General features: G+C 42.1%; 1 protein-coding gene across 1 annotated transcript in view; it reads left to right on the top strand.

The window, feature by feature from the left end:
• Positions 1-11,008, top strand: part of SDAD1 (SDA1 domain containing 1) — an 18,586-nt gene extending 7,578 nt beyond the window's left edge. The window contains exons 12-23 of the mRNA XM_009324046.1: positions 180-283; positions 1,006-1,063; positions 1,638-1,696; positions 2,072-2,148; positions 2,990-3,087; positions 3,501-3,577; positions 3,974-4,106; positions 5,663-5,760; positions 6,234-6,427; positions 6,940-7,024; positions 7,404-7,565; positions 9,894-11,008. Coding sequence (XP_009322321.1) covers positions 180-283; positions 1,006-1,063; positions 1,638-1,696; positions 2,072-2,148; positions 2,990-3,087; positions 3,501-3,577; positions 3,974-4,106; positions 5,663-5,760; positions 6,234-6,427; positions 6,940-7,024; positions 7,404-7,565; positions 9,894-9,944 — 1,196 coding nt within the window. The 3' untranslated portion in view covers positions 9,945-11,008. The remainder of the gene's footprint in view (positions 1-179; positions 284-1,005; positions 1,064-1,637; positions 1,697-2,071; positions 2,149-2,989; positions 3,088-3,500; positions 3,578-3,973; positions 4,107-5,662; positions 5,761-6,233; positions 6,428-6,939; positions 7,025-7,403; positions 7,566-9,893) is intronic.
• Positions 11,009-11,849: the final 841 nt, after the last annotated feature.

The following is an 11,849-nucleotide window of genomic DNA, read 5'->3' as shown; positions in this document are numbered from 1 at the left end:
CTTCTAGGCATGTGAGAAGAAAAATAACCTGTTGGGAGAAGCGCTCTGGCCACCTTTAATTTCTTCTGTGCGAGGGCACTGGGGGCTTAACAAACTGACTGCCTTTTTTAACCTAATCCCAGATGAGTTCTGCTTTGTGCTCTTTAAGTCTACCACAAATCTCTTATTGCTTCTTTTAGACTTTGCAGAGAAACTGCTGAAGCAGCTGGAGAACTGTAAGGAACGATTTGAAGTGAAGATGATGCTCATGGACCTAATATCTAGGCTAGTTGGAATACACGAGGTACATACTCGGATAATTTCATAATGGTCTGATGGTAGCCAGCCTGGTTTGGGTGGTGGCACGCCCTGGGCCTCTGGAAAATGAGGTTTAATTTTGCTGTATGTTGAAAAGTGCAGATGTATGGTCAGATAGTTGCCAGTGCGCCTCATGGAATGGTGCAGTGGCGTAGACTTGTGTGGTACTAAGTGAGCTCTGCTAGAGAAAGCTGTTGGTCTGGAATAGCTGAGCTGTCTCTACCAAATAGAGGAAACATGTCTTCTTCGACATGTGCGTGCTCCTGGGAGGTTCTTCAAAGGAGAAAGGCTTTTCAAAGGAGTCCAGCAATTGTGCATGAACAGCACCCTCTAAGGTACAACCAAAGTGTGATCAAAACTAATGGAGTCTTTCTGTTTTGGGAGAGAAGATTGTGTCCCCGAGGTGAAGGGAAGTGGCACATTGTAGGGTTGTGCAGCAGGGTGCCCTAATTTGAATTCTGTGCGGTCTAACAAGAACCACTCTGGATTTCACTGAGCTTGGGATTGAGCCTTGTATTTCCTTTGTACAAGTCATTTCCACATATATCAAGCTCAAGACGGGAGAATGCATCATGGAATAAAATCATAGGTATTTGGAGAGCAAGCTGTATAGAATCATTGCTTGTTTTACAGCGTATCAGCCTATGAAGGTGATCTCAAGTTAAAAGACAAGAAGCTCATCTGTTACAACTTATTTCTTTCTTGCAGCTTTTTCTTTTTAATTTCTACCCCTTCGTTCAGAGATTCTTACAGCCCCATCAGAGAGGTAAGTAGCTACTAGTAGCTAACACTGCTGGTCCATCATGTCACGTGTACAGTCAGTTCTTAGAAGTGGTGCTGTAAATGAATACGCAGCAGTAGCTTAGTAGGTAGTAGGAAGTAGGAAGTGGAAGGCCCTGATTGCCAGAAGTGCAAAGCGCTTTGGAATTTTATGGAAGCTGTGTGCACTCAACGTGCCTTACCCGAGCATTTGAGAAACTCCAGTAATGGAATAAAATTAATCTACTGATTCCCTAGTTCCTTGCAAATCCTGACCAGGTGAGCAAAGAGTGACTGCCTTTTGCTGCTTTGTTTTACTGGTGTTTCGCTCTAGTTCTAGAGCATTTCTTTTCATTTTAGCTGGCTGTTAAGGGCCTGCACTGCTGCTGGGGTGGAGACCAGATGAGTTCCTAATGCTTGGTGGGAGAGGAGAAATGGTTGTCCCAAATAACTTGAGACTGAAATGGCTTTGAGAGTTAGACTGAGCAGCTTGTCGAGTTAGCTCTTATGGTGGTTGTGTTTATTGGCCAGACTAAGCTGCAGCAATGTACTTTGACATCTTCTTCCCACTTTTCTTCCAGAAGTGACAAAGATTCTTCTGTTTGCTGCACAAGCTTCACATCAGCTAGTACCGCCCGAGGTCAGTTCTTCACCTGTGTCTGGTGATGTTAAAAACGGACAGCAGGCCAGCATGGAAATACAGCTGAATGAATTCATGGGGAGGGGGAGAAGGGAATCTGGTCAGACCCTCGGTCTTGCAAAGCTTATGGTAATTTTGGCTACTTCTGCAAGTTCCAAGGGACTGTTTTGTACGAAGGGGAAAAAACCGCCCATGTCTGATGTCTTCATTTCTGTGGGAGAATTTGTGCCTAGGAAATATTTGCAGGCCATAGTGACAAGTCTGAGCTCTGTCTTCCTGTGAAAAGGGCTCTGTTGTCTGTTAATAATATGTAATCATTTTCACAATTTTAGCAAATATGCATTAAGTTTTTTTAACCTTTTTTCTTATTTTCAGATTATCCAGTCAGTGTTAATGACCATTGCCAACAACTTTGTCACGGACAAGAATTCTGGGGAGGTCATGACCGTAGGGTAGGTACAGAATCTTATAAAAACTGTAAAACTCTCTCTGAATGTGGAAAAATATTTTTCTTTTTTAAACCACCTGCAACTTATTCCTGTCATTTGTACTATGCTTTCAAGCATCTGCTTGAATAAAAACAAGCTAGGACAGTATCTAAGCATAAAACTCCCTTATTTTTGTTGGCAGTGTTTTAAATTCCCCAGAACGATGGGTTTCTGCGCTTAGCGCTGTAACTTAACTTTTCTGGATTTCATGATGGTGCTGGTTTTTTTTGTGTTTTTTTTCTTGCTTTGTTGTTTGGTCTTGTATTTTTCATCCTTCTTCTATGTTGTTATTTCTACTTTGAGGGCTCTTCTCTGTGAATTAATATATTTTCATATACTCAGTGAGTGGCTAGCGTTGTAGTTCAAGACTCTTAACTTTGATGTTTTATGGATGAAATTTCGCTACTGACAACAAATTTAACTGTTGCTGTTAGTGAAACTGTAATGTACTTTCTTTGACTAGTCAAGAGAGGTATTTGTGAAAGCTCTGGTGTAAGTATTTTCTTTCTTGGGCTGGTGATTGACTGCTTTTCCTGTCTGCCTGGACCCAGACTTCGCTTGCAGAATCCTGAGGCCTAGGATCAGACAAAATAATAGCTGGAGAGTAGAGTATGGGCCAAAGATGGAGGGTTTTGAGGAACCATGGCACAGAGGGCTCCTTGTGATGTTCTCCTCTGTTACACTAAATGTTGTATAAATGCCGTATAAGGTTCTTCAAGCTCCAGATAATTCAGTCTATTACTGGGCCAGTGAGAGTCTCTCCCAACTGTGGTGTTCAGAAAATAATTCACTTCCAATCTTTTAGAATCAATGCGATAAAAGAAATCACTGCGAGATGTCCATTAGCCATGACCGAAGATCTGCTCCAAGACCTCGTTCAGTACAAGACTCATAAAAATAAAAGTAAGTGTATTATACAGATATGACTTTTAGATCTTTTCATCTCCTGTATCGTCTGGTCCTCCATTGTTATAGCCTTCATAATAGTGATGTCTTAATTGTTTTTTATGTGGGCTGAGAGGTATCATTTTCAATGTCTGTTGCATTTCTCTGTATTTTGAGCGTAATACATAGCAGACAAAACAGTCAAAGGTAGTTATGGCAGGGGAACTAACTGACAAAACTGAAGAAGGGAAACTGCTTGCTAATAAAGATTTAGCCCTAAGGAAGAGCTGGATCCTGCATTGGAGAAATTGGAGGGAGCTAGAACTTCAGAAAAGGCATGAGCAGGCTGTAAATGCTGATTATGTGAGTGGGCTTTCAGTTTGCTCAGAGTTCTGCTTTACTTATTCTTGACTCTCTTTATTTCTGGGTAGATGTGATGATGTCTGCAAGAACTCTGATACACCTTTTCCGTTCTCTGAATCCAGAGATGCTGCAGAAGAAATTCAGGGTAAGTGTTGTTTTATGTGCATTGCATATACCATAAATATAGGCTCACGTACTCAAAAATGATGCTGATAACTGGTCTCATAGCCTCTTGAGAATGAGGTGGAATCACGCCTGTGTTCTTCCCCTACCTGCTTCCTTGCTGCATTTTGATGTGATGTGCTCTTACTTCAAGACTTCCTTAGTTCAAATTTATCAAACTGATTGACAGAAGGATCGTGCTGCAGAAGCTTGACTATCTTCCTAGAGTTCGTTCAACTTTTTAGTAATTCAAGATCTTTTCTGATTTCATCAGGCAGAATTTCTTTTCCACCTGCACCCTCCTCTCCCCCAGATTTTTTCATGGATTTGTGGGCATTAAAATAGCAGCCTGGTTAACATGTATTTTGTTAACTTACAGGGTAAGCCTACTGAGGCCTCGTTGGAAGCCAGGATTCATGAATATGGAGAACTGGATGCCAAAGATTATATTCCAGGAGCAGAAGTACTGGATGTTGAGAGTCAGAAGGAAAAGGGAGGAACCCAAGAGGAAGGTTGGCCTTTTTTTCTTTACCACTTCTATTTTGAGCGTCATTGTCACTAAGACTTTATTTGGACGTAAAACTTGGTGTTCGTGCGTTTCATTTGCTGCTGTCACATGCTGCATGGCTTGCACGTGTCTGTATTTGTTCAGTAAGAAGCACTGATACTATCCTCGAGTAAGTGCAATTTATCCCGTGAAGCCTGTTGCTTTGTATGATAGACACTGAGGGCTGGAAAAGCAAAGGGACGGACATCGTACAGCTATGCAACTTCGTATGTTCAGCTCTTCCTAAAGGAAAGTTTTTGTTGCGTATTATAAAACACTGAAATAGTACTTAGAAATAGTATTTGGCTTCTTTAATTCACTTCCTGTGTGAATGCTCCACACAACATGGAATGCCTTGCCTGAATAGGGAGAAAAAAAAAAGATGGGGAGGGACTTGAAAATCAAGCCCGAAGAGTTTGGCAAATCAAGCCTGAGGGCATTGGAGATAGTGTAGTGGAGGTGTACTGGAGGAATAAACACCCTGGTGTAGGTCACGTTTCTTAACGCATGTGAATGCAGCGATTAGTATAACAATCTTCTTTGCTTCAGTTTCTGAAGCTGATGACTAGCACATCAGTCAGTTTGAACGACAGTGAAGAAAAGCGATGCATATACTGTAGGAAGTAACTTAGCTATAAATTGCATTGCTTCCCTCCTTGGTTTAGATGGCAGGGAGCGGGGAACACCATTACTGAACAGTGTAATAAGGATTAGCATCTGTTAACTACTGTGTTTTTTCAGAGACTGTCCCAAATGCACTTCGTTTTGAGGATCTTGAACTTCAGATGAGCGTTAAGCTTTGCAAAGCATAACATTATGGTACAGCTTGCTGTGACACTGATGTGTTGCAAGCTGCTTTGGGTATTTTCTATGGTTGGCTTGGTTTTGAGTGAATGAGGCGTACGTAAATGCATTTCCTGTAAAGGCTCTGATCACCGTTGTTCCAGGTTTGTCGAAAGCTCATGATAAATAAATGTATTAAGGCGACTGCAGCTCACAGTAATGACAAAATACACCAGCTGTTTTAAGGAGTCTGTTGTAGGGGTGCGTGTGTGTGTTTTCGAAGATCTCACACTGCCATATGCAATTATCACTATAAAAATTGGTGTACATAACTGAATGTGCACGTGATGTGGGTCCGTTAAGAAATTGAAGCTGAGGTTTTTTGCACAGCCCTGAATCAGTTGCAAGCCAGACGGAATTTGGTAGCTGAACTTGCCAGTGGGAAAGCTTGGGAGCTGCTGGTCTGTTCAACTGTGGATGTCTTCTAAAAATCATGAAGAAATACCGATCAGATGTGTGAAGTATCTTATGTCTTTGTAATGTCTGTGTAGTTCTGAGGCTGGCATACTGAGACCCTACAGCTTGCCTGTTTGGTAAGCATGTCCCTGGGCTACATGCAGTTAGCTGATAGGTAATCAAAGGTGGTGAGAGCTTCTGATCCGGTGTGACATTGTTTCAAACTCAAGCAGTTAAACCAAATCTGTATTAACAACACTGTGCACTTCTTCCCCTGAGCAGATGGATGGGAAAGTGCTAGTCTGAGTGAAGAAGAAGGTAATGAAGATGGAGAATGGATTGATGTGCACCACTCCTCAGATGAGGAGCAGCAAGAAGTAGTGAGTTCTAAGTGTCTTCTACCCCAAATACAAATAAGTCTCGTTAATAGCAGACCAGATGCTGTTGCTCTGTACCTTCGTGTGGCTGCTCGTAACTAACTGCACAGGGCCGCGTAGTAACTTGACCAGAATCGGTGAGGTTCAAGTACTATTTAGCACCTGTGCAAAAGTATGCATGTTCTTAGGGTGAGGGGGAGAAATGGGGGAATTCTGTCCCAGTGCTAAATTCCTTCAAAGCTATGATATTTACATGATGAGTGCTTTTATTCACTCTGAAATATGAAGGAGTGGAAGTACTTCTTTCTTCTGATAATACATGTTGAATATAAGACTATGAAGAACCCGAACAGCTGGTTATAGCATTTCCCAACAATATTGCCCCTACATAGGTATTTGGGAGGCAAGGGTCATGGATTATGGCACAGAAGTGATTTGCAAAGCTCCAGATGATTCCTTTGCACTTTCTTCTAAAGGCAGAGAAGGTGAAAAGCATGCCCATAGAGGAACGAAAAGCCAAAGCTGCAGCAGTCAGTACAAGCAGGCTGCTAACCCAAGAAGACTTCCACAAGATACGCCTTGCCCAGCTCTCCAAAGAACTTAATTCTGCACCTGGCAAAGCTGCCAAGAGGAAAAATATTGAAATAGATGATGAAGAGGAGGAGGGCAGGTAGGATATGAAATATTGATGAATGCTTTCTGTTCCCTACAACCTGGTGATACAACTTTTAATTGCAGAAGGGCACAGAGCTCTGCTGTTGGTCAGTATCCCCTGGTGACAGGTGGCAAACAGCCACACAGCCTAGAAGGGCTCCTGGCCTGGGGGATTTGTTTATACCTGGGAGAAAAGATGTGAGGGGCCGATGGGAACTATGGGACTGTTTTGCTTGTTCAGACCAATAGGCACGTTTTTGTAGCAGTAGTTGCATATCTCCGGAGTATATCTCCAGAGTTTCTTAAACTTTGTGGTTAATGCAGGACTTGAAAAACAGTAATGAGAGCCTTTTGTAAGGATTGTCCCAAGCACGAGGATTAGCCTGAGTGAAAGAACAAGCAGTGCTTGTGTGAAAGTTTATAGGAAGACAATGGTGTGAGAGACGGAGGGTCTGGAGGGCATTTTGTTTTTCTTGCCAAATGAAGTTGTGTGTGTGATGGCCTTTTGTTGGATTTTTCTGTGTGTAGGGGAGAGTTGCTTTCACTCAGAGATATTGAACATCTGCATAAGAAGCCTAAATCAGACAAGGAGACCAGATTGGCAACTGCAATGGTGAGTAACTTGGCTGTCCTCTGTCTTGCTAGATTTGGGTTTGTGGTTTTGTCTCCTGCAGAAGGAGGAGGTGGTGGGGTTGCATCTGTAAGACGGGTGCCTAGCTGCCGTCTGCATTTTAAGAAATGTTCTGTGTAGTGTTTTGCTGTAACAGATAAACAGCCTCTTGCTGGTCACAGGTGACAATGAAAATACAAAGACGCATCCAATTTTCACTGTCACTTAATAGGGCCAGCATGGAAGAATGCATATAATGTATACAGAAAGTCACGCTGAACCTCGATTTATTGTTACTGCCGTAGAACCTGTTGCCTTAGCAGCTGATGTTAACTGTAGGGTTTTTTACGACACCCTTATTATATTACGTTGTCTATTCTAGGCTGGGAAAACAGACAGAAAAGAATTTGTGAAAAAGAAAACAAGAATTAACCCATTTGCCAGCTCTTCCAACAAAGAAAAGAAAAAGCACAAGAACTTCATGATGATGAGATACAGCCACAGCGTCCGGACAAAAAATAAGCGTTCTTTCAGGGAAAAACAGGTAATATTTAATGGTGAAAATAGATGGGGCAGTCTGAGCATTGAACTTAGGATGCAGGTGAAGTGCTGTCTATCTTGTGCCCTAAGTCATTGCTGTTTACTTTGCTTGTTTAATTGTCGGAAAGGACTGTGGGCTAGGTGGCTTCCCTTGAATCCTGCCCCAGAGGAGGTATATTGGAGGTTGTGGTGGTGAAGAATGCTTTTGTCAGTCTCTTCTCTTCAATATGCATTGAGGACCAAGCCCTGTTGCAAAGTCATGTGTAGGTTAGGAAGGCAATGATGATGTGGTTTGTTTTCCTTTATGTAAATTAAAGAAGATCATAGTAGAATCCTGACTATAATAATCCTGTGATAGAAGAAATGTTGCCCTGATACGGAGGAGTTGTTTTTCAGGACAAGCTTTTAGTGTGTTTCTTCACTGCCCATATTCTTCCTTTGACCCTTCTCCTGTTACCGTCATATTATGGACTTGTCTGTCCTAGCCTTGGCGTCACCTAATAGCTTGCCAGAAATGTACTTAAGGCACAGACATAAGTGCTATTTATTAGCTATTTGAAACTGTTCAGAAAAAAATTAATCGCTTCAGTTTAGCCTGCCCCAGTAGTTTCACAATATGCTGCTCTCAGTGGTGAAGCCCCTACACTCTGCTGCTTCCTCAGCTATAAGCCTGGCCACAGGGCTGATACAGGATTCAAGACAGCCCTTGTGAAAGGATATACAAGCTACAAACATGTATTCGGCAGTCCAGTTACTGTGTGTTCCCGCAGGCGGCTGTGCCAAGGGTAGCTGAAGGGATATCTAAAAGGCAAGGCAGAAACTTTGGGGTGTGACTTTGCTCCTGAAGGCATTGGGCAGGGAGCCCACATAGGTCCCCCAGGTGTCTGGGGTTAGATGAGCTGGCAAGAATGGAGTGTGGACAGGGAGCCCCCTGCTCCTGTGATGCACCTCAGCTGGGGATAACGCCTGAACTGTGGCAGCTGTTGCCAGAGAATGGGGGTAGGCATATTGCCTTGCCCTGCTGTGTTTCACCTTGGCAGGGTAAGTCTATGCTAACAACAACAATCTGCCTTAAAATCCTTTTATCTGACCTGGCAGATGGCCAGTCTAGGGTTTTGCAGGGTGTTATAAAATTGAACTCCTTTGAACATGTTCCAAGAAAAACTTCTAGACTAATCCAATTATGCAGGGGTCTTGTTTCTGTGTGGTGTTAATTTTTGTCTTGTCTTGTTAGGCTCTGTCTTGTGCTAGAGTGCATTCAGATGCTTCTTTTACAAACCCTCCTTTGTGAGTTGTTTCCAGGCTCATATCATTAGGATAATGTATATTTGTCTGCAATTTGTTGCCTTAAGAGCAGTGAGACTGAAACTGTTTATAGACTCAATAGAGAGAACGTGTGTTAAGTGTTTCTGTTAAACAGGAAGACTTGGACTAATATTCTCTGTAGTATTTTTATTTGCACTCATTCTGCCTCCCCCCAAATAAGGCTGACCACATTAACCCAGCTCTCAAAGCACAGAAAAAACGTTGCAAACGAACAATCCAGGCACTTTTAGGAAACTGCTGTTTACCATGATTCTTGTACTTGGCTTACTTTTTCTAAAAAGCCATCTTGAAAGGTTTCAGCCCTTACTCCCGATTAATGTTTCGAATGTAACTGTAGCAGCTAGACAGTGAAAGAAGAATTTTTTCATACTTTTTTACACTAAAGCTAAGCCACAGCATCAGTTCTGTTGACCATGATTTGGAAACACTTGTTAGAAGTGGGTTGAGGTACTGTACTTGTAGGATACTGTGTTCTGCTGCCCTCTTTGGTGGTAGAATAAAATGGACTGTTGTCTGTAGTGCAGAGCTAAATCCCCTTCCCAACAAAGTCTCTTTAGAGTGATATGGCACTTGTAAAAATTCTAGCATCCCTCCTTCCCCCCTTGAAAAGCAGCTTTGTGTAATACTCTTTCAAAAAATGCCATTTAATCCTACTTACTTCTCAGGTGGACGGAAGTTTTCTCTTGATCTCTTCTAGTTGAATGTGAGTCAGTGGAAGAACAGTTTATGTTACTGTAATCTTTTTCATTATATAGGATCTGCTAATGATGTACTGAAACTCTTTTGAAGCCCAACTCTTTCTTTAATTGTACTGTTGAGTTTAGCTAAACAACCACAGTGCTTCTGCCAGTGTAGTCATTAGCGTTTGCCAGTTACTGCTCCCAGTTTGAGCTGATAAGCTATTGGTGTTTTTCTCACTATCGAAAGAGGGTTGTTGACGTGATAGTGTTGTCTCCTTACTTAATATTCTCCTTACCTGAATATTCCACTCTTGTTTCATATTTAGCTGGCTCTTCGAGATGCACTTCTGAAAAAGAGAAAACGGCTGCTGAAATAACAAAACAGTAATGGAGAGGAGTACTTAATCACCTCTGAAGAAATAGCCCTAGAAATGCCAATTTCCACCCACCACCACCCCAAAGGAAAAAAAGGGGCTGAAATGCCTTACGGATTTATCTCTATTCTGTTCAGAATTACAAATTGAACACTTGTAAGCTGTCGGATACCGCATCTGTAGGACAGACGGAAGAGGCCTTAATCCTTGCAGGATTTTTATTTTTTTGAAAGCACTCTAGGGAAGGCAGCCATTATCTTTTATTGAATATAACTTACAGCTGGTTTTGTATGCGTACGTATTAAAACATACAACCTTACTGTAAAAATACTTTACTTGAAGCAATTCATGAATAGGTAATTGGAAGGAAAAATAATATTCTGGCTCAGTCTATAAAGTGTGTGTATAATGTCTGTGCCTGTCTTAGGGATGGGATTTTACAGATTAAGCCATTTTCTAAGCAGCTGTATTTTATGCGTTTAATAATAATAAAACAAAATTCTTGTAGTCCAGGTAAGTTCAAGTGAATGGTTAGGGGATAGGACAGTTTCATTGTGGTTTATGAAGAAAAAAAGAATAAAATTAGTATATGGGCAATGGTTTTTATGTTGCCATTTAAATACAAAGGTAGCATCACATGCAGGAGAACTAAGGAATCTTTTTTTCCTGTATCAGTGCATCTTGTGGTGGGACTTGCTGGTGTCTGGTTTCTGAAGTATACATGAGAGTAACATAGATCTGTGGATTCTTTGTCAAAGGTTGAATTCTTGCTTCAGCCTTGACCTCTGCTGGGACCATTAAGGGGTTTTTTGTACCTTACCCTGCCACCTGTTTTAATGGAAACTTGAGGGAGTTATTTGTATCACCCTTTGTCAAATTCTGTTTGAAATGGATTTCCTTGTGGGGCAGAAACAGGTGCCACATGCACAGTATAATGGAAAAGCATTTGGTGAGGTGTTGTTTTCCTTTTTTCTTAGGAAACCAGGTTAACGTTTATATCCCACACGTGAATTCACTCAGCTTAGGTATGTGGTGTATTCAATGGAACAAACTGTGTTCACTTTAATTCCTATTATTTGTCTTGTTTGTGTATTTTTTGTTTTGTTGTCACACCTTGCTTCCTCAAGCAAAACAAAGCTGATAGGCTGCGGGGAGATAGAAGAACAAAGTAGAAACTTTCTACAACTTTGAATGTTACATTCAACTTCAGTGCTTGTGCTGAGGGAAGGGTAGGGATTGTGATGTGGAATGACAGCGATGAGCTGGCTAGGTGGAGGATACGTAGCTGGGAGCTGGAGAGGCAAATGGATGTGGATGAGCTGTAGTTAAGGGCAGATGGAGTGTGGAGCAGGGGCTGAAGAGACTATAGTAAGGGAAGGAGAGGGGGAGTAAAATACTTATATAAAACCTCCTTTCACTGTTTACTTTTTTCCCCTGTGTCCAAAAACTAATGACTTCTGAGGCGGAAAGTGAGAGGCAATTAAATTTTTGAAGTCCCTGAGTTTAGGACTAATGCCTAGTCTCCTCTCTTTCCTTTTCCCCCTTGTTCATAGCCTTGCACAGGGGTTCAGCAAATGGAGATTTATGCCTGATTTCTGTGAAGGGTGGAGCTGTCTCCTCTACCTTACTATCAAAAATGAGAGTTTTGGGCTGTCTTTTCTGATCTATTTCACAAGACACAGGTGCAATGAAACACCCAGCTTCACCCCCAGCTTTTCCCTCTTTTTTTTTTTTCGTTGTATTTTCATTACTCTGTCCATCATGTCCTACCTCGAGTCACTACCCAAACGGCAGCAGACGGGGTGGGCCGGTCGTGTGCTGCTGTAGGCGGGCTCCCCTGCTGTCACCGTGGGAGGAGGGCCGTGAGGAGATGCCCGCCGTTCGGCATCGTGGGGCCCGAGTGGACCG

The sequence above is a fragment of the Pygoscelis adeliae genome, unplaced genomic scaffold, assembly GCF_000699105.1.
Source record: "Pygoscelis adeliae isolate BGI_AS28 unplaced genomic scaffold, ASM69910v1 Scaffold55, whole genome shotgun sequence".
NCBI lineage: Eukaryota > Metazoa > Chordata > Aves > Sphenisciformes > Spheniscidae > Pygoscelis > Pygoscelis adeliae.
This window is presented reverse-complemented; position numbering and strand designations above follow the sequence as displayed.